The sequence below is a fragment of the Falco rusticolus genome, chromosome 1 (genome assembly GCF_015220075.1).
Source record: "Falco rusticolus isolate bFalRus1 chromosome 1, bFalRus1.pri, whole genome shotgun sequence".
In the NCBI taxonomy this organism is placed as follows: domain Eukaryota; kingdom Metazoa; phylum Chordata; class Aves; order Falconiformes; family Falconidae; genus Falco; species Falco rusticolus.
This window is the reverse complement of record NC_051187.1, coordinates 30,602,218-30,625,186: the sequence shown is the minus strand read 5'-3', so window position 1 is coordinate 30,625,186 and position 22,969 is coordinate 30,602,218. Positions and strand designations below refer to the sequence as shown.

Genomic DNA, 22,969 nt, shown 5'->3' with positions numbered 1-22,969 from the left:
CCCTCACTTGGGAAGACTAGATAGAGACAGTCTGCCAAGTCACACATATATTATCTAAAGTATTTATTTGTTTTTAATAATTTCTTGGCATGTGAAGTCTCTGGATTATGTCACATGTGCTTAATCCAGTTTAGCCTTATGGACTGACATCATCTTGATCCATTTTTAGCCAAAATATGTTTAAAAGTATTCTAAAACACATGACCTGTTTTCACACTGTTGGAATATTCACTTACTTGGTGGTACAAGAGGTTCTTAAATGACTTTCGGTAACATGGCGAAGTTTCAACATATTTTCATGTTCTACCTGCTTGAGCTGAGCTTCAAGTTTTGAAATTGTCCTAACATGGAAGTAGCAAAGATACATTAGTATATCATTTAAATGATCTTATATTTAATTTATTTTTATTTAAATTATTTAAATGATTATTTAAAGATATATCGTATTTCTTAGAGTTTCTCATTTTTATTCAGATATCCTGGGTGAAGCAGAAGAACAATAGCAACTACTACATTTTTACCTATCCATCTATATAAATATGTATATAAACATGTATTTGAACTCCAAGTTAAGTAAGTTAGGTAACCTAGCTAGAAAGACAAGACCAGGAGATACTGCCATGGATCAAAGCATTCACCTCAGAGGGGCTGGGAAAAACAGAACAATTTTCCTCCTTGAAATGATGTACTTATGGAAAGGTCTCCCTGCCTCTGGATTTAATGAGCGGCTCCTTCTCCTGTGTGTCACTTGGGTAACTGCACCAATCTGCTGCTCAGGCTCTTCACATGATTTTCCTCTCTCCCACATCTTCAGTGAGCTAGCCCTTGGCAACAACATAACCTTATGCATTCCTCACTTGGGGAACAGAAAAACAGGTTTCTGGAGCAGGATACAAATGTCTCCTTTTCCACTACAATTTCCCCAGTCTGGAATGGTCCCTAGCTAGCAGCACTGAGAATCAGGCAGGAAAAAAATAGAAGCACTAATAGAAATACTTGACTGAACTGTCCTTCATGCTATCTTCATTTCCTCAACAGTCCCAACATGGCAGAGTGGTTTTGGCTTCCTTTATTCCTTTCTAAAATTATTCCTATTCATTCTTTCTAGACTTTCTGAAAAATCAAATCATCTGAGCAGTAAACAAAAGGATTGTGACATCTCCCGAGGATCACCTTCGCTATTTTCCTGGTTTGGGCTGAAGACTATGCACAGGTTAATGCTCTGTGCTATGAGATTTGGAGTGAATTTAGAGGTGAAACTGGTAGCCACATTTCTAGAAGAATCAACACAAAACACACATTTAAAAAAATAACAATTCTTCTTCATGGTCTGGGTTTCAGCTGCTCGTATAAAAAAATAAAAGGAAGTTATGAACAGCACAAACCAGCAAAAGAAGGTCAAAGGGAGATGAATGATGTGAAACACCACCTCATTATGATGTCTGCCCTCTCTGATGCTCTCTCCCCTCACCTCTCTAGGCCTTCTTACCTAACTGTGCTGTTTAACACCCCTGACAAGGACTGGCTGAGAAATCCCAAACTAGAGCATCTGTTTATAACCAAACCCCTCAATGGTCACATACATCTTGCCTAGGGACTACCCAGAAAATATAAAGCTCAATGGATTTCTGTCCTCCCAACCAAAAAGTAGATCCAGGTAGCATGAGGCACTACCATCCAGAGGAGATGCTATTCCTGCTCTACACATGGAACACCTTTCTGTCCTTTGTTCATGCCTAAGAGCCATAGTCTTAAAGAACAAATTCCTGGCTGCATCCTTGCTCCTGAAAACCAGAACAGAGGCCACTTAGCTGAAGAGGGGGCTTCCTTAGAGGACAACTGCAGCAGTAACAGCTTGAGCAGTGGACTGGCTGGACTAGCTGAGTGACAGCTGTCAGAAAGGAAGCCGTTAATTATATCCCACTGGAAGACATGATTGAGGAAGTAGAAAAAAACCACATTATCCTAAAGGGGATTTTTACAGTGTGTACAAAGTAACATAAAGCAACATGAAATGCTTCATAAGATGTAATTAAACTTGCAAGATCTTCGTAATCTAGGAGTCAGTGTTTAGGCCATAGCCTGTATTTCATATTGTTAAAATAGTAATAAGACAGTTTCACATTTACCTTTTCAAATCAGAAATCTGCGTGTTTGCATCAAGCAATTTGTTTTCAGTTGTATTTAATGTATCCTACAAGTACACAAGGAAAAAAGTAAAAAGCCTAGAAACTACAGAAGTGTATTAAAAGAAAAAAGAGTCACTCTGCATCAGTCTTGAAAACAATACATTAAATACACCTTCCTATTTGAAAGAGAGGTCCATTAAATTTCTCTGGCTTTGACTGCAGTACTTTTGCTATCTATGACCAGAAAACAATATATCCAAAACTCCTTCCTTTTCCCTCCAGGCCTCTGAAGATACAGTAAGAAGCTGTAAGTTAAAATAAATATGGAACTTTCCGTGTTATCTTTTTCAAAATACTCAAGTTAGTTCAGTTAAGTCTATGGCACATTATCACGTTTTGCATGCTTGTTTTTTTAATTAACTAATGTGTACTTACCTTTACTCTTTCATGTTCTTTTCCAAGGGACTCATATTCTCCTAAAAGCTAAAACAAAACAGAAAAGAACACACAAACCCACACTGAGACCATACACAATTAAGTTTTGTTGATCATTGTAAAATCATCTAAACTGCTTGTCTAACATACGCAGAAGCACTACAGGGGATACAAAGTGTACTTTAGTAGTATTTAAGGCTTAGCATCTTCTAATTGGACAAAAAGTTATAGACAGGACAAGAGGAGACAGAGCTATACACAATGTATTTCTCCTTTTCAAATGACTTATCTCTAAAGAAACTGAAGGAGCTGAATGAACCAGTCAAATTCCTCGCTGACTTTAAAGCCGACTTTGTATTTTTAAATTTTAATTGTAAAAAAGGTATTAAAAGCATGAAGTAGCTTTTCCAGCTAATACCCATTTTGCCAATCCATTTAAACATTCCATATATCTATTACTGAAGAATCAGAGCAATTTGGTTCAGTCTAAAAATCATAGAATCACAGAATGTTTTGGATTGGAAGGGACCTTTAAGGATCATCTCTTTCCACCCGCCTTGCCATGGCAGGGGGGGACACCTTCCATTAGGCACCTGTCCAACCTGGCCTTGAACACTGCCAGGGATGAGGCACCCACAGCTTCCCTGAGCAACCTGTTCCATGCCTTACCACTCTCATAGTGAAGATTTTCTTCCTAATATCTAATCTAAAACCACCCTCTTTCAGTTTAAGAATCACACACAATTAACCGTTTTAGCAAGTTGTGATGACTTATGAAAAATTCGGTCCATCCCCACTACATTTAAGAGAGGAAAAAAATAAGTTTCTAAAATAATTTCCTGTAACGTCTCTGAAAATAAAATGAACTAATAGCACGTAGAGTAATAAAATACCCGAGACAGACTATGACAAGTGTTACCACATCAAATACAAACTTGCTGCCTTAAATAATGGTTTTTAAGTATCTATGAGGTCCATAGTATCACATAACACCTAGCCTACTACACAGTCAGCTGAATAATTTCTGTTCTCTTAGCTGTGCGTTAAGACTTCATGATGGCAAACTGAGTAGTTTTCCAAAACAATCAGGACTTGCTGTGTTCGTAACACACTGTGCAACTGTGAACACCATTGCCCATTTTCTTACTTACATTTTGAAACATTTTATTTTCTTCCTTTAGCCTTGTATTTTTATTATCAGATAACTTGTAAGCCTTTTCAAATGCTTCCTCTAGATCTTTAAGCCTCGATTTTAGTTGACTGATAGTGTTATCCTTCTCTTTATTATTAGTGCGCATTTCTTCAATCCGTTCTTGCAAAACTTTGGAAGTATTACTGACTGCATAAAAGCGTTCTCTCCAATCTGCCTGCAGGAGAAGAAAACATTCATTATAATGCTTAACCAGCATAGTTTTTATTTCAGTACAAAGCAGAATCTAAATTTGTCTAAATAGAAAACAAAGGTACATGAACGGAACAAGTTTTTTTGTTTAGTCTTCATGAAAATGAAGACTAAAACCCCCAAAGATGTATTTATTTTATAGGACTTAAAGTATCTGGAGGTTAGGCCTCTAATCCCAGCTGATTGTCTTGCTTCACAGCATAGAAAAATGGCCAAAAAAGGTGGAATTAATTAGTCTTGACTTTATTCTAAAGTTCTAACTTTATTGACAGAGTGTCCTGTTCTTTGACCAATAAATGCAGCTACACAGTCATAAGCAAACTGGGCTGACCTACCCAGCACGGCTGTATAAATATACTTAGAATTAGAGTATTTTTGCCCCAGTGCAGATGAGATTTGCTTTTATCACAGCTCTAATAAGAAATCAAAGACAAAGTAATTTAAACAAAATAAATTATTTTTTTAAATAAATCTAAAGAGAGACATCATAAAACACATGTATTTCACTCAAACTTTGTTTGATCCCTTCTACCCTGGAAAGGTTGTTCATAAGCAAAATTGATGGTGATTCAAGTATGCAGCCTTCAGAAACTCAGCTGGGAAAGTCACTGGTGTAACATACTGATATATGGTATCATATATTAAAAAGAAAGGTTGAAAATAAAAAGAGAAAGACATGGAAACACAGATCAGCTTAATAATGAAAAAGTGCATTCTTTTACCCTTTTAGTTAAAAAGCAATTTGATTTAAAAATACATACTTACCACTTGCTTTTCTAGCATATTATTCTTATTTTCAAAGGCTTTTATGCGAGCACTTGCTTCATTCAGAGCAGCATCTAATTGGTCGCACCTATTTAGAACATACAAATTAGAAAAATCTCTTGACATTTTAAAATAATACATCTGCATTTTATAGCTACCTTTTCTTCCTCAAGCATCACCACAAATTTTGGTGTCCAACCTCCTCCCATAGTCTTAGGCCACTGCAAACTGGGAATGCACGCAGAGGCTCCAGATTGGTCACAGCGTAAGAGCTGCAGAGCCAAACACAGCTGAGATGCACCAGAGCAGAGTTCCACTTCAGCTAATTGATGATGCTGTGTGATCATTAATGACTGAAAACATATTCCAAGCTACTTTAACTCAATAAATGATGCTCAGAAGTCACTTTCAATAGTTGGAACGCACTAGTGCTGGAAGATAAGTACAAGAGAGTCCCAGCTACTCAGAGGCTTTCTCAATTGTTCTGAAGGGCATAAATTTTGATAGTATTTTAGCTGTCTAAATTGGCAATATGTATTTTGACTAGCAATACCTATATAAAAGTCACATTGAACTTCCATATATAGCAAACATTCATGCTGTATCTGATGGAATGTATAGGTGAGGCGCACAGACTCCAGCATTAACTGGCAAATTGGCTTTGTAAAGCTGGCAATGACTAGCATGACAGGTGAGCACTATCTTACAACTTAAATAGTTCCATTACAAATTGCTTAGGACTACCTCCACCTGACAGCTTTTCTTGAGCAAAATTTATACCGGCTTCAGCAAAAATCAGGTCAAACAAGACCTCTGGTCCAAACATCACACTTGCTGCCTAATAATAATTTTAAACTGATCTTAAACAGCTGCATTAAGTAATGCAAAATTTGTATTTAATAGAAAACATTAATATCATAGATGCATGAAATCTTCAGAGTTGAAGAGTGACATAAACTTTTCAAGATACTCTAAACAAGCATACTCGGTTTTTGAAGTGGAAAGAAAACCATGTAATAGAGGAAGAGCACAAGTAAGGACAACCAGTACCTCTCGGCAAGATTTTGATTGATTTTCTTCAAGTCCTCAGATGAAGCAGTTTTATGGCTTGCCTCCAGCTGCTGTTTTAAGCTATGTATCTCAGAGTCATAGTAAGCTCGTAGATCAGCTATGTGTCGGGCATGTTTTTCCCTCAAGTTCTGCCTAATCCTATTTTCAAAATTGAGAACAACAACAAAAAAAAATTTCAGCTATCCACATAACCATGCACTGCTACATTCATTTGCACATAATGAACTCAGCATATAAATCTCTCTTACAGAATTTTGCTGCATTCAGATTGAAGCAAAGAAAGCTTTGTCATCTGCAGCAGTGGCAGACAACCTAAGGCTTGCACAGAAGTCCTCACATTACACAAATACACATTATTATCTACAACTACAATACAAAGCTTTACTCTCTCTTCTCTCCTCTGCTCTGCACTAGAAACTATGCATGTAGAATTAAAATAGGAAAACACAAAACACTGAACCATCTTGAAACCATGACCCCAACATAAACCCTCACACACAGAATGTACATCTGCTGGCCCTTGTGTAAATCATGACAGCTTCAGTAGTGAATGGAGGATATTTATTTTTCCTAAGTACAGTAATTCTGTGCTTCTCCAACCATTTGACTCTAAATAGGACAACATAACCCCCACAGAACTTTGAAATTCTCTGCCTAAATTAACTCCCTCCTACTGCCTATGAAGTATTTTTATTTTAATGTATAAAAAGAAATAACCAAATAAAACATAGAAAATTATTTTGCCTTCCAGTTAAGGCTTTGACATCCAAGGAAGACAGAGTACAAATATTATGCCTTAGATTAAATAGTATGGTCTAAAGAAGATTAAATAGTATGGTCTAAAGAAAGGCAATTGCAAGAAGTGGAAGATGACTGTTCTATTCATACGCCATCTGTACTTCAGAGGAGAAAAGAAAAAGCAGGGGAAATTAAAAAGCAGCAGTGTCCAGCTATGTTCTAAGCAAACAGAACTCACATACTTTGTTCATTTTACTAGTATTGTTAAGTTTCACTTCTTTCGTGAAAGCACCAACTCTACGACTTTTAAAAAAGAAAGGAAAAAAAAAGTACTTACTTTGACATTATCACAGGATCTTCAACAGATGTCACTGAAAGACTATATTCTGGCAAACTGTTGTCAGCACACTGAGTAACAGAAGATGGAGTCAGAGTCAGTGTTTCTTCCTCCTCAGTGTTGACTAAAAGATCTTTATCAGCACCCCTGTATGCCACCGGAAGGGGAGAGCCGGTCTTGTTTTCATTTTGGAATGGGTAATTTCTCCAGAGGTCCGAATGCACAGCTCTGCTGCTGGCAGGATATTTTGGAGAATCATCTAACTGAGATGAATTACTTGTCTGTGAAAAAGAGTCTGTGTCACAATGACTTGAAAAACCCGGCTCTGCCATAGAGTCTGGAGAAAAAGGAGTAGTCTCTTCAGGAATATTGAAAAAACAGCGTCCTGGGTTCTGCTGACCTGGTTTCATATGCAGAGTTGGGTCCAACGTCAAGATCTAGGCAATAAGGTACAATGCCAAAAAAAAAATAGTAATTGTGAGTTAACTTTTGTTCTTCTAAATGGAGTTTATCTGAAGACATTAGTAATCCATGTAACACATTGCAGGAATCATACTGAATATTACTACAATCATTTGGCAGCAACAAGCAAGATGAAGGGACCTGTAACAGCTTAGATGATGATAGATATTCCAAACATTTGCATCTTGATTTTCTAAGTTTCCATTAAGAATAAAAGATATGTCTAACATCTGTAGCTGTCTCGAAAACCTTTGAAACTTCATCATGTAAATAGAAGGACTCTGATGTCTGCCTGTAGATTGAAGCAATAACTTTGCACCATTACAAAAATCACTTCATGGATTATATCGAGAAGCTATCACACAGTAGTCATCATTACTAGATTGTGTACAAGACTGAAAGGTGTATAAAGAAACAGATATGATAAAGAATATTTCCACAAATCTGTGCCTCTTCTTTTTCATGGGTGGAATGAAATCGTCTTGTGGGAAACAGTAAGAAAACCCCGCTCCTGCGGCTGCAGTTCCACTGCATTTCATCAGCTGCAGCCTCAGCGTAAGCAGATTCGTGCCTGCGGCATCCTCAAGGTTGTGCGGCAAAGGTGTTCGGCTACCCGGGATATTGGGAGAGGTTTGTTCAGCTGGATCCCTTCCCTAACTGGCTCCTCAGAGGCTGCACACACTGCTGTTCCAGCATAACACTGGAGATGGCAGCAGGGGCCCATTAATTTGAAACCAGCTTGTAACCCAGCATCGCTTCAAACTGACCGGTGAAGGAAAGAAATTCATGTTACCTCTGGTGGGTGACTTGACTGGGAAGAAGGCATAAAATTCTGATCTGGCAGCTGCTTGTTTTCCCTTTGTCTTTTATGATAAATATCCTTCAATGACGATAACTTCGTTTCATCAGCAGAAGACAACTTCAACAGGCAAAATTGCTACATTACTTTTCTGAACACAATCCTCCATCCCCAATACAGATAAGCAAGTTCTGGGGTGGGTTCAGCTAATAAAGCAGTTCAGAACAGAAGGCAGCTTTATTCAATGCCCCTAGCTTAAAAAAGGGTCTTTAATGAGGCACATGCACCTTCAACATGCTAGTTAGTCTCTTTTCACCTCCTATAGACAAAATTTCTTTTAAATGACAAAAGGAAGTCAATACGTTCCAAGTGACGTTAGTGGGGTAAATGAATAATGAAGGAACGGAGTGTGAGAGACTGAGTTAACAAAAGCGTTCTCACAGAAAACTTAGCTTCTGGAGGGCTGATTCCATCATAGAAGAAAGCAAAGGTGACAAGCAACTATGAGACAAATTTTAAAGCATGTACAAAGTTTTGTAAAACATGTACCTGGTCTGGTGATACTGTTGTGGAGTACACGCCAGCAAACTCGCTTCTGAAATTCTCTGGTAAAGAGTGATACAACTCCTTTTCATCCAATTTCCAGTATGAAAGTCCTGATAAGAGGAAACATTGAAAGGGAAAAAAAAATTAAAATATCAAGCTCATGGTTATAGAACAGGAATCCCCAAATCCATTAGTAAAACGTTACTTGTCAGCTAACAAGAATGCTGTATTAATTATTTGCATCTATTGCTCAAGGATCTCACTAAAGTATTTGTTACCAGAAGTTAACAAAAATCTCAGTGCAAAGCACAAGCAGCAGCAGTATTACATCACATAGCACCAGTAAGAAAACCTATACATCAGTGAACATGTAGATTTACTATTTGGTGTTCAAGGGACAAGGCCTCATTTTCCACAAACCTGTATTTCTCATGATTCCAGTACAGCACTTAAAACTTACATTACCCAAGGAAAAATCCTAGGCAGCCACTTGATACTATAAACTCTTTTGTTTGGTACTGAACAGCATGCAAAAGGCAGACTACCAGCACCAAGAGGGATGGCACAAGAAGAACAGATACAGTCTCAATCCCACTTCAATTTCTTTACGTCTCCCTCTCTCAATGGGTTGTAAAGAAGCAACAAATATACAGAGTTTGCAGGGCTGCATCTCTGTGCCCCTGTTTGTTACTGAAATTAATCCACCCTGTTACAATCAAAATATGTGAATTAGTTGTTTGGCTTTCACAAAAAAAGACCTAAGAAACCAACCCCCCCCAAACCCACAAAAAACCACCAACAACCACCCCTCACACGCAGCCCCCAGAACGACAAAAGCAAAACCATAGCAAAACACAAAAAAAGCAACCTCTCCTCCCGCTAGTTAAAGAATCACCACATTATACACTGCATTATTTTGTCCTTGTCTATTCACACAATTATTGCATCATGTCCTTTGCTTTACTGGAATTCTGTCTCTATTACCATCCACCCCTGCGATTACTAGACCAACGATGCTAATATTTGAAAGATCATTTGATAGCCTATCACAATTTTAATAGTAATTACATTACGAAACAGTTTTAAACATAAATCTCAGCTTTGAAATGTTGAGAAATTTGAAAAGGAAAAAAAAATTGCTGCATGTCCTACCATCCACCAGCACCAATACACAGGAGCTACCATCAGTTTGAAACGCAAGAGCAAGAAAAGCAGAATTACACCACATCCAACTTTAATAGCTTGTCAGTGCTTAAGACCTCCTCGCCTTTCCAGACTTACTGGAGATACAGTCCAGCAAGAGTTTTTAAAAAAATGAGAATTCAAAAGAAAAGGGAATTTAAGTACAAGAAATGAACTATACCTGAAGCTTCAGACACTAAGGAATTCGGACTTTCGTTCGGTTGATTGAGGTAAAAAGTGTAAGGTGGCAAAGCAGCATCAGTAACATTTGTCTAAAATTACAAAGGAAAAACAAATTTATAAGGAAAATCACAAAGCAAGGGAAAAAAAAGCAAGGGTATAATTTTAAAAAATTGCATTTAAGTGTTATTAGTCTGCTTAAGCAAAGAAATTAAATTACATGGCCTGACCCAAAGCTATACTATTTATATTCAGGGCAATCACAGTCAAAAGGGGAACTAAGCTAAGCCACATAATTAAAAGATACTAATATTTTCTAAGTCACGTGCCTGTCTGCTTGTGGAGCATTTTTAACTGTTACAAAAATACGTATTTTTGACAGTCATCTGAACTTTCTTGCTCCTTAAGAGATGCAAGTATATAGAGGGATGATTTACCAATTAAGTGTTACTCTTTCCTCATCCTAAGATTGGAATTTCTTAAATTCAGCTGTTACAACTCCACCTGCCGCAATCTGGAGGTAAACACCATCATCTCAGACAGACAAGACCCTACATACCCTTCTTCCCATCACTCCAAACCTTCTAAGCAACCTCCCCAGCTAATTATAGAAACAACTTTGAAAATAGTGGGACCAACACATAGGGTGGAAAAATGACATAGTTTTAAGATTTGCCGCAGCTCTCCTCTTCCTTCATCAAAGGAAGAAGTGTCATTGATACAACACAGTGATACAAGAGCAACTGAGGAAGGGCAGATAGCTTTAAAACTCTCATCTCACACTGCTCTTTTCTACTGTACTCAGGGCTTTTTGTTCCATGACAGCAGCTTAACAGTCATGCTACTTGGTAAATTTATTACAATACAACTGAGGACTAAAACAGGATAGTAACCATTGAGTTAACAGAAGTAAGAAAAAAATCAGAACTAAAGCTTTTGAAGTTTTTGCATGAAGTACCATCTCACCTCAAGGCTATTTTGTCCCTCTTAATGTTTTTATTTAGGTATTCTCCTTTGCCTAAGGAGGAAGAAAGGAAAATGAAGGAGTATCAACTGAATTCTTACAGAGGAACAGAAAGATAAAAGTATTTTCAAAATCTGAGTTTCTGGCACTAATTTCCTTAGGCACCCTCCTGTAGCAGAGAGAGAAAAGAAACAAGCCACAACAGATAAATTTGACTCCTGGTTTGAAATATCCCCTTAGAGGATCATCCTGTTTAGCAGACTAAAGAGAGCAAACCCCAACAGCTACTTTTACGCTCTCTGGGTCACTCTCAAAGTGACCACAGGAAAGAAAACAACCCTGCCTTGAATCAAGCAATTTGTATTTGCTAGTTCTCCTATTCTCCTGCTGGTCAAGCCATTCACAGAGTTTCAGGAATTATTTCCTTAAACATAGTATAAGGAGAGAGGGTTATGACAATTAATATACTGAAAGTAAATCCAAAACTTCATCGCTGTATGTATGGTGATTACTCCTACAATCATGTTGCATAACATCCTTTTGGATCCGAACTATTGTATGTGATTAAACTTCCCTCCCCAAAATAATCAGATTTATGGACATACATAATTATTAACCAAGAATATGGGGGAGTGAGAACCCAAATTCTCTCAAAAGAAGCATTTTGAGCTGATTCAGCAGTCACAGCAACAGTAGTTACTACAAATGGTTCTAAAGAGCCAGTTAGATCTCCTAAGTGTTTATTATGGGGGTTACTTACTTTTAGTAACCAGTGTTGTAACTGTGCTTAGAGTAGTTCAATTTAGCCAAATCATTATCACACACAAGCATAAAAGAACGTATTATTCTTATGGAAACAATAAAAAAAAAAGAAAAAAAGAAAAAATGTTTGGATTTTAGCATAAATGACTGCTAAGAACACTAAAAAAAGCCCAAACAAAACCAAAAAAATCCCTGCAATTTAAAATCCCAATCTGGAAGAATACTGTTTGTCCTGAACAAAGTGGCTAATGCCTTAATAACACACAAAGAATTCTGTGCGCTAAGAGAGACATTACCAGTTGAAATTAAGGATCCTTGAAAAAAATTATAGGGCACAATAAATTACTATGACTTGAAGCTTCAGTTGGAATTATGACTATTATCTCTATAAGGAAAGCACATGTGCCACTGGGGTGAGTTAAGACAAAAATGAGGCAAGGAACAAAAACCGAAATAGCTACATGAGTATCAAATGATCCAAGAAGTCAATTCTGCCCACAACACTTCACACATGTGAATGGGAACCACTACTGCAATGCTTAAAGCAGAGTATGAAAGCATATGCTGAATCAGAACATACAATAAATCTGAAAACCACCTGTGACAAGAATAAAATTAGAGAAACATAATAAAATAAAGAGACTTACATTCTCAAGTGGTAATTTCTTTGCTTGCTCATTTTCTTGCATAGAGTTCACACATACTTTGTCTGCATTTATTCTTTTCGGTTGGTTTTGTTTCAACTTTTGTGCCCACGATGTTAAAGATTTACTAGACAGTAAGAAACACACACATACACCTTAAGTACAGGTGCCCTTTTCAGTGGGACACCAATTTGTTCTTCAAGGTGAAACACAGGCCCTAAAATTCTACTGCCTTTGTGCATTTTTGAGGAACAATATGAAGTAATGGATGTGGAGATGTTTTGGGGCACTTTTTTTTTTTCCCCAAGGCAAACAAAAACCACCAGCAACCCAAAACACAAACAAATCACTGAAAGGTGCTAATGAACTGCATCCATAATCAAAATGGTTTTACTACTTTGTTATGAAATTCTTTGGTTTTTTTCTTAAAGAACTCTATCTTTTTGGCCAGATAACCATTTTTTGGTCTGTTCAAGCAGATACTAATTAAAGCCACAAAATTAAGCTGGAATGTAAATGCAGTGCATTTTCTTATTGTGTAAACCAGTCTGGTTGTAAAGATGATGGCAGCTAAGACACACTAAGGATACCCTTGAAGATTCTCTTCAGTCGGCAGGTAAGAAAGATTGAAACAAGATACAGAACAAAACAGGGGGAAAAGGCAGAACAGAAACAGAGACATCCTGAAATTTTTCTTAGAGGCAGATGTGAAAAAATTTTCCCATTTTATTAAAAAGTGACACTATAAAAAACTACGTATTGTCCCAGACTGGGACATACACTAGAAAGAATGAAAAAAGGTTTCAACTAAAAATTTAAAACAGCAAACACTAACCCCCCCCCCCCCCCAAAAAAAAAAAACAACACAGTTTGGGTTAACTGGACTATTTAATTTTGGTTTGAACCCTTTCTTCCCACCAGCTGGGTTCACAATACAAAGCAGAATGCAATTTCAAAGACAAAACTGGCCTTTTTGTTTGTTTGTTTGAGGTTTTTTAATAAAAAGGACAAGAAGCCATACGTTAATTATTTCAAAAACTGGCTTAGAAAGGTTTTTCAAACTGCAAAACACTCTTGAATTGAGTTTCTCCAGCTCTAAGTTACCCGGTACCCACCTCATGGAACTGTGCAACATGAATCAAACACTGGAATAAATACCAACAGAAGGGAGGAAGAGAACATATGTATCAATGTGTGGTAATGATGCACCCTATATCCTGAGACAACACATTTCCAAACCAAATCCTCTTAACGAGAGCTGGCTCTGCATTTTATTTCATAGTAGCAAAATGCAAATTCATCTTCATGATTCTTTGGGTTTTTTTCCAATAGCGAGAATGTTTTGGTTTTTTCCTCCACAAACTACTATCAGGGACTCACAGGCAATATGGTGCCCACAAGACCTACCATCCTGCTCATGACCGCATGAAGCCACTGCATTACAGTCCAGGCTGACAGGGAGAGCAAAATACACTGTTAAATCCTGTGCAACTGGAGCAATATTTGGTCGGCATTACTGCCAAAACAGCTAGCCCACCTTTCAAAACAATCTTGGTAGATCCAACCACCTACTGAACAGAGCAAACCAAACAAAGATCAACCAAACAAAAAAAAAAACAAAACAGCAGAAAAACTCAAACATGTTTGGCTGTTGTCTGATACAATTTATTACTGTAATGCATGCATATAAGCTGGCAAAAAAGACTGGTTGAGCACAACAACAAAATATCAATCATATAAAATTGGTAATTGGCACCTAAAATTCTGGTGCACTGATAAACACTATATGCAAACTGTGTCTTGGCTCATATTTGCAGAAGAAAGTAGATTTTCATGTATTTCCCAATGTATGTACAGCAGATGAATGCTGCAGACAGAGATAAGCATCACACAGAAACATCAGGCTAAACAAATAAATTGATCTGCCAAGCAGCAGAGTATCTCTTACAGGCAAGATGTTCCATTCAATTTGTACATGTTTCCAGTTACCGACAGCTGTTTACTGACTAGGGACCACCTACAATAAATTAACATGTTTGGAAGTTTATCCCTTACCTGGGTTTTTTTCCACATTGAGCTTCGTCAACTTTATGTTCAAATTCAGCAGGGAAAACTAAACCATCATTCCTTCCTGACGAACAATTTTCCTCTACTTTTTTCGGTAAAAGTTCTCTTTTACTTTGAACACTTTGCAAGACTTCTCCATCACTTTGTCCTTGCGAAGTTTTCTCCATGTAGTTCGTACACTTGCTAATGTCGTTAGATTTGCTAGGGGTCAGCCCAGAGGCAGAAATCGTACCATACCCACTATTCATCGAAGCATCGTTTGCAAAACATTCCTGATGCAGATCAGATGTATTCGGCTGACTTTCCGCTTCGTTAGATCTAAGTTCACTAACAATGCACTCATGCTCTCCAGAGATTTCAGAACACATCCCCATTTGACTTTCTAGCGATGAAAAAGTGTCTGGAAGCTTGGCAGGCAAACTTCTGTTCTTGCCGGCACCCCGACTGCTGGTCTGCAATTTCACTAACTGCCTTATCTCATCCTGAATTAGCTACAGAAAGAAAAAGCAAAATTCCTATGAGCTCGAGCCAGAAATCTCATTTCTATTTTGACGCATCTTCAATTCATGTTACTAGCAACAGAATTAGAGTACTTCTTTGAAATAACTCATTTTTTTCACTGTGTAGACAACTCATGCATAAAGTAAAGATATGCATACTGTGCATAACAGTAAAATGTCCACGGTAACGATCCCTCATTCCATGCAGTGAATTACAGGTCCCAGTAGTCATTTGTTAATGTAAAAAAAAACATGCATGCGTGTATTCACTACGTGCCTTCAGAACTACAGGTACCTACCAGCCAGTTAAAGAAATAATAAACTACCTAGGGATGTAATTACAAATGGACAAAAGTCTTTTGCTAAATTTAGGTCTGAAAGGTGTTATAACTTGGATACACATTTTTAAAGATTGCAAGGATGCCTTAATGGAAGTATAAACCATTATTCAATTAAACTAATAGGAATAATGTACCTCTGTAAGATTATTTGCATAAAACTTGACTTTAAAATAACTGATTTAGCTAATATGTTATTAGGCGGTTCATATAATACAAAGATCTACGTTTTGACTGTTTTGGTATCTGATGGAGTGGAGCAAACCTAGAACTAGATCACCAGATTTAACAGGTTACTCTTCAGTCTACAAGATCGGCAAAGAGTTATTTCAGTGTATGAGAGAAACGGAGGGTTTGGTTTTGGTTTTTTTGTTAAGTTTTACAGTTGTGCACTGGTATACCGAAAACAGCTTTGAGAAACTTCTAGTGCTTTTGTCAAGGGCTATGAAAAGGCTTCATGCTGGAGCCCATAGCTATGTCCTTTGGCCAGCGATCAGCACTGCTGCAGCATTACACTGCCGTTACTGAGCTCTGCATCAGCGCACAACTCTTACTACACCTTACAAGACCAGAGTATCTGGTTGTTTTCAAGAACACATATCAAACTAATTCCCTTGGGGTGGGGGGTGGGGCGGAGAACTTGCAATAATTTCAAGAACATGGAACTCTACTAATGTTTTTTTCACAGAACTACAGTACATTACTCACATATGAACAGCAAGTGGAAAGCACAAATCGAACAAAGGTAATTTGTTCTCTTAAAATAATAAATAAAAAATAAGACTGAATTTCAGAGGAACCTGTGTGTAACGCTAGTCAGAACCAAGCCCCATATGTTTCATTAGCTTGCACAGAATTAACAAATCCAAATCAATCTTTCTATTAAAAAGAAAAATCCACACCAAGACAAAAAACAACGATGAAGCTTTCTGCCATAACAAAGTATTTTGTTGTGCTAACGATTTCAATCATGACTGCAGCCATCATTTGCTTTTTAATTCTGTGATTCAACATTGTTGAGGAAGGTAGAGAAGGGAAAACAAAAGGAAAGAAACAGAACTGGAGCAGGGGGGAATTATGATCAGACTCTCTGCTGACATTTAATCTTTGCCATTAATACCTTGTGTGGGAAAAGTGAAAGAAAGGCTACTATGCCAATTAAACAGCATTTTTACTTCTCTTTGCATAGTTACAAGTAATTCCAAGAGAATAAAAGACCTGGGAAAAAGAAGATGACACTTCTGTAGTTTGGAAATTGTAGGTAACTGTTTTTTACAAAAATCCTCTTCAATGAAGTCTGATCTTAGGATGATCCACAGATGGTGACAGTTTTTCTTGCTACTGTATAAATCATGTAAGCCAAGGACTGAGTCCACCGATTCCAAAATGAACTCAAGGTCTTTTGATCCATATTTTCACATGGATGAAGATGTATTTTTGTAAGCACAGTTGGTCTTGAAACACAGCACAGAGCAAGCCTTATCTCAGTCATGTCAGTGCTAATGCAGCCTCTTGCTTTTCAACCCCAAATAGTAGATTTTTTTTTGTTGTTTATTGTTTTTACTAGAATGTGCTGAATTGCCTGTACTTCAGTATTTTCACTAGGTGACTGGCATACCAGTTTAATTTGGAATAGCTCCATCTATTTTATCTAATGCACTCATACAACTGAAAGTAAGTCATAGCTGTTGATTTTGTATTTAGTGTGGCAATTCATGCAATTAGTAAGTCCCTGCTGATACCACAAACCTAACTCTTCCAGAGGTAGCTTTCCTATTGAGAAAGACAAAAACCGGCAAAGCCAACACAATGGATTAGTCAAGACTACAATTAGCAACCAGTGAACCGAAACACTACAGTAAGAGGAAGGAAATACAAGGGTAAGGAAACACTGGCAGGACAAAAATAACAAGGTGGCAGGGAAAGGTGGGGAGATGAGGGGGAAGAAACAGAAGATAGGATAAAAGAACAGTACCTCTTGTTAATTCAGTTCAGGAACTGCTGATTACTACTAGTGTAGAGGGCATCAGGAAAGGGAAGGGAAAAACAGCAACCAAAATGATGAAGATATTAAGCATTATATATTTATAGAATTACTGTCTTATACATACATAAACATTTCCTCTGTTTTAATGGATAAATATGGTACAGCGAAAACGTGAATCTTCACATGGGTCATTTTTCAGTCTCATCTTAGAAAGGAGACTGGTCAACTGAAGGGTGAGATAGTGTTCAGCTATTACAATGAATGTTTTCCTATGCCATATACTGTCTAGATGAAGGAATGAGAAGTTGCGTAACATTTTCTAATGAAAACTACAATGTCTCAAAATTAGAAACAATAGCGTCTAACAGTTAATAAAAAACAGCTTGTACCTACAAAATCCAAGTATCATGTGGGCATTCTGAACCAAATGTTTGTGAAAACAAAACAATCAAAAACAAATAATCCAAGAATCTTCACTTCTGAAATGGTTCCTACCAGTTACATTGTTAATTAGCCATGGCTGTCTCAAATACGCATCCTGTAAATGGCATTCCAGTCATCCACTTCCATTAAGTGCCTGTCTGAATATACTTACAGAAAGTCAAGAGTGCATAGTTTTGGAGGGGGGTAGGGTTGGGGTCGGAGGCAGGGGGAGAAAAGAAACACTCCACCTAACCTACCTACATGAACAAATTGTTACTTACTTGGATTTGATGGTGGAACTGCTCTTGCTGGGCAACTATTTGTTCCTGACATTGTTTTTCTACCAGTCTCAACAACTGTAGCCACCTTGTCTATTAAATCACAAAGTAAAATAATTAAAAGCACAGTCATACTGCATCTCTTACCTTTTACTCTAGCTACAAAACAGTTTTGCAATCTTATACTTCGGTGTTGACATAATAGCAAGTTTACTAACAGCACTGTGGTTATCTACCCCCCAATACACGAAGCCCCCTATCATGTCAGGCAATGGAAACAATTCACTGTGGACACACTCACTTAAAAAAAGTCCTTTAGACAGCAAGAGCAAGATAACACATCTCTACAATTTAAGTTTGGTTTAGGAAAAAAAATGAAAAAGGAAAAAGAATTATTGTGTTTTTAAAAATTCAAATGTCTAAAAAGTAGAAACAGCTGGCAGGGAAGTACAGTTAAATTTTGGAAAGGTTGATTCCACTTCAATAAATTATAGGCAATTTAAAAATTTGTAATTAAACATCCCTATGTCCAGTGAACCACTTGCTTCAATAAGAAACTCTTCCCTTCAACAATCCAGCTGAAGGCCATGATGCGTAACTAGCCAAAACAAAGATAATATTTTTTTTAAAATTCAATACATAGGGTTCCTAAAATGTAGTAAAATCTGAATTTTAACATATATTTTATGCTAATGTTTATGGAGCTTGATACGTGAAGCATAGGACACGGGACATAGAACGCATGTGCCGAGACAGACATCTACATTTTTTTCTTGGAGCTGTTAAAAAGCACCCAAATTAAGCATCTGTCAAAAGACATTTTGATGGACCACAGCCAGAAAGCTCAAAAATTCTGCAAGAACAAACCCATGGTTTGGAAACCTGATGCTCCTTATGGTGACTAAAAATAATGGTAACATTTAAAATAAAAAGGGACAAAAACATTAAAAAAAGTTTGAGAGAATTAGCTCATGGAACCTACATCATGATTTTTGTGTTGTTTTAAATCTAGAAACAAACTAATCACCCACACATCTTTACAAATGGAATAAATAAATTACTCAGCTAAACCAGAGCCATTTGTAGAAAGCAAACTTCTACTTTCCAGGATCACTTCAGTCCAGTTTGAAGTGCTACAATTTAAAGGTTTACATTTTTCAGTCCAAAAGCTTACAATCTGTAGGTATTGCAACTTTGAAAACAAATATTCATAAGTGTATTGTAAAATACTAAGATAAAATTGCAATAAAATCCATCCACATGATTAGTTCATACACTGTAAAAGGATTTGTCCCACCATGAAGAGAATAAGCACGTACATATATAGATCTTACTGCTAAACTGTATCATCATTACATTTGTCTTCCAAAATGCAAAGCTGATACATTAATACAATATTTTTTTTAAATAAACCTTAACATCAAATACCTCATAGTTCGTCACAATTTCTGAGTCAGTATTTCCAATGTTCTGGATATCTTGTATAACAGAGGCAAGCAGCTCAACAGAACCAGTCTTTAATGAGGACCTGGTATTCCCTGAGTAACCAGAAACTCCATTAGGATTGGATGAGGGACTTCTAGTGAAACAGGAGGAAAAATATTTCAATTATTTATTGTGCCAGTTGTGCAACATAATGGCCAAAATAACATGCTACATATGGTATGCAGCCATAAAAGAATGATACACCTAATTTACATTGTGACCCTCATTGTGCTGAAAAAAACCCAAACTGCTAGGTCCTAAGAATGAGGCTGTTTTTCAAGAAAGTCCCAAAGAATCCACAGCATGTTTCATCCTTAGTTTACTATTAAAACACAGTAGCTTTCCAAGAAGAGACACAGCATGATCAGCACAGATATTACTCCTCACTAGCACAAACGCCAATAAATACAGCTTTCCATCAAACCTGTGTGCTTCTTCATAGCTTCTGTGTAACAATAATTTATAAAGTCCAAGACCACTGCCTCCTTTTAAGAAGTTACACGGGCAGTAAGCAACTTACAGTGCTCATCTTAAGAGGTCAGTCAAGAAGCACCTCTCCTTTTGCTTAGGCCATTAGTCTTTATTTGCCCTTCTCATTCACTGGGAATACCTTTGGCATGGAACGGAAGAACAATTCAGTTTTTCTAATCTGCTGTTCTCTACAGATGACATAACATAATGTATGATCTTGCCCAAGAACGATCTCTTTACAATTTGTCCAAGATAGGTTCCCCTCCCATTCTAAGAGATGTGAGGCAATGGAAGTTCCTAAGCTTTTAAGGAAGACTTAAACAGCTCTTTCAGTAAAGCTTTTCTCATTAAGGATTATACCTGTAAATGTTAAAAAAAACCCTAAAATATATTGCAGAGTATTACGCACTATTTTACCTTAGTAACAACGTTACTGTAAAAGCATACTAGGCAAAACAAAAATAATAAAAATATTGGTTAGGAATTCCTTCAGCACATTACCTGTTGCAATTCAAGCTACAGACAGGGCTCTGGGTATTTCCAACATCAAAGTCTGCAGAAGATGAAGGGATTTCTTGCACAGTATTCACCACGTCACAGTTTTCCATATCTTAGTCCCAAGTATGACGCTACCCTGAATATATAATGAATTAAGCATCACTCTCTTATTCTAAAACACTTGACTTTGGCTGAAACAACTGTCTCTTTAATCACGTTCTGTTTCTTCATTTAACAAACCACCCCAGAACGGGCTAGCATTCCACAACCAACACCTCTTCCTTCGCCTGTGCTGTGCTCGCAAACAGGTGCTGTTTAATCGTCCTCGTACTTGGCTGGGACTCCTACAAATCAGAGATTCCTAACTATACCTCACACACGTAGACTGGGCTGTAAAGGGAGTCTGAATCCAAAACAGTACAGGTAGAATAGTGTTGCTGGGGTTTGGTTGTTTGGGGTTTTAAAATCTGAGGCTCCACAGTCTGTTTTTGAGAATTCTGTGAAAGGGCCTACTACCAATGTATTTAAATCTGCTGAATGGGGATCTGTGCCTTCACTGGAAGAAACACCCCCCAAAAAATAAAATTGAGACCCACTCAGACTACAGTCGACCAATTCTGCCATTTGTGTAATATCTGGTGTACTTTTTTTCACATTATTTATTATTATTTCTATGTAACATTAATTCAAAAAGCTTTGAAACTATTTTGAGCTACATTTCTTTTCAATTAACGACAAAAAAAATTTAGTCAAAGTGGAAACCCACAGCAGTTGAAACAGCAGCTGGTTAACTGAAAGCACCATAAATAAATCAATGCTAAATACTTGTGCAATGGTCCTACTGCCCTCAAAGCAGCAGTTTACAAGAATGGCTTTAAGAGAGACTAAAATATTCTGGCAGTTTCCATACTTGCACTAAGAAAATACTTGAAACGCATCAATTCATCAGTTCTTCTATACCGCTTATTTCAGCACCCTGGTGAATTCATCCTATGAATCTAACATCCTTCTTCTAATACTGAAGAAAAACCTTACAAACATTTCAGGGATGGAAGGGAAAAAAAAAAAAAAGAAAGAGACATTAAGAAACAGCATCCTAGTAGCCTGTGCTAATACTAAGAATAAAAGCTTGCTGCCTTAAAGCAGCACACCACCTTCAAAGCTCGACCATTCTTCTTTACAGAGCTTACAATGACATGCCTCTGGCTTTTACAGATTTAAGTTTTCATTATTTTAAGTACATAGAGATACATCTCTAACCGCGTTTCAGGAGCAAAAAAATTATTTCCACCAGAAGGAAACTGAAGGGCAACTGTCTGATTTTTCCCTGTTTTAGTGGAGCGTGGCTTTAGCAGAAATGTTTTCCAGGTACTCACTCAAGCTATCTTCTTTGGATAAGGCTGAAAATGCAAGAACTGGAAGGAAGTTATCACAGCTACACAAATTCCTTTAGCAGAGCTTCTCCGGATAAACAGAAGGAGGAAAAAAAAAAGCCTTTCTTCTTTTCCTAGTGACCAGAAGCCTGGGTATCTTGAAGGTTATCAGGCACCTAACCCAACGGATAAAGCAGAAGCTGCATGTGTCTCTGGAGCAGCTGGATGGCAATGGTGGGGGCTACATCAGTCGCCCCCATCTCCCCAGGATGAAATCATGGGTGGCCTATCTCAGCAGCACAGGAGATGGGTGGGACTTAGCTGCGACACAGTCTCGTTTCATAACCTCATTAGAAGTGCCTGCTCTCCATAAAGCAACAAAATACATTAAGTGAGCTATGACTGGGCTGAGGGACAGCTAAGCTCTCACCTATTGTCCCCACTGCACAGAACTATCCTTACACGGCCAAGTCCCTACATTAAGGGGTAAGGGGCTGAGTAAACCCGCGGCAGGTGCGTGGGCTGGTCTGGATGCCAACCCCTGGGCCAGCACTGAGCCGGGCCCCTGCGGCCCGCACCGGGCCCCGACCAAGCCCCAGCGCCCGCGGCTCCTCCAGCCAGCGCAGCGGTGACGAGGCGCCCCGGCCCCCGCCTCCCCGAGGGCTCCCCGAGGGGGCCGGGCCAGGGACAACGAGCCTGCGGGCTCTGGAGCCCCGCTCCCCTCAGGATGCGCCCCCGGCCCAGCTCAGCCCCCTCCAGGCCCCCCTCCCCTCACAAGTTACCCCCTCCGACCACGTCTGCCCCCAGGGTCGCCACCCCTCAGCCAGGACCCGACTCCGCGCCCCCGTGTCCCTCCCCGGCTCCACTCCTGAGCGACCCCCTGTCCCCTCAGGAGCCGCCCCTTACCCTCAGCGCTGCCCCCTCAGGGTCCCGGCCCCCACAAGCGCCCCCCCCCCGCCCCCAGCCCTGCCCTCCTCCCCGCACTCAGAGACTCCGCCCCCACCACCTCCCTCGGGGCGAGCTCCGCCCCCACGCTCCCATTGGTCAGCTGCCCCTCGCGCTCCGGGATGTTGACAGCACCGCCACCTCGGATTAGCTAGCGGTCCTGCCACTCATCGGGGAAAGAGGCGGGG

The 22,969-nt window shown here is 38.5% G+C and overlaps 1 protein-coding gene across 10 annotated transcripts in view; it reads right to left on the bottom strand.

Moving 5' to 3' along the window:
- MPHOSPH9 (M-phase phosphoprotein 9) overlaps positions 1-22,969 on the bottom strand; it is a 31,672-nt gene that overhangs the window by 8,495 nt on the left and 208 nt on the right. For 3 of the 10 annotated variants that reach the window (XM_037375389.1, XM_037375397.1, XM_037375395.1), the window contains exons 2-16: positions 20,467-20,599; positions 19,438-19,588; positions 18,013-18,102; positions 14,472-14,974; positions 12,420-12,543; positions 10,048-10,138; positions 8,688-8,794; positions 8,133-8,258; positions 6,878-7,314; positions 5,782-5,940; positions 4,732-4,819; positions 3,716-3,931; positions 2,565-2,612; positions 2,130-2,194; positions 237-341 (exon numbers count right to left, since the gene is read on the bottom strand). In XM_037375389.1, the coding sequence (XP_037231286.1) occupies positions 237-341; positions 2,130-2,194; positions 2,565-2,612; positions 3,716-3,931; positions 4,732-4,819; positions 5,782-5,940; positions 6,878-7,314; positions 8,133-8,258; positions 8,688-8,794; positions 10,048-10,138; positions 12,420-12,543; positions 14,472-14,974; positions 18,013-18,102; positions 19,438-19,588; positions 20,467-20,573 (2,417 nt within the window). In that variant the 5' untranslated portion in view covers positions 20,574-20,599. Of the gene's footprint in view, positions 1-236; positions 342-2,129; positions 2,195-2,564; positions 2,613-3,715; positions 3,932-4,731; positions 4,820-5,781; positions 5,941-6,877; positions 7,315-8,132; positions 8,259-8,687; positions 8,795-10,047; positions 10,139-12,419; positions 12,544-14,471; positions 14,975-17,296; positions 17,333-18,012; positions 18,103-19,437; positions 19,589-20,466; positions 20,600-21,373; positions 21,815-21,839; positions 22,197-22,742; positions 22,782-22,969 lie in introns of those variants that run through there. The other 7 variants (XM_037375391.1, XM_037375392.1, XM_037375393.1 and 4 more) reach the window with 7 other exon arrangements.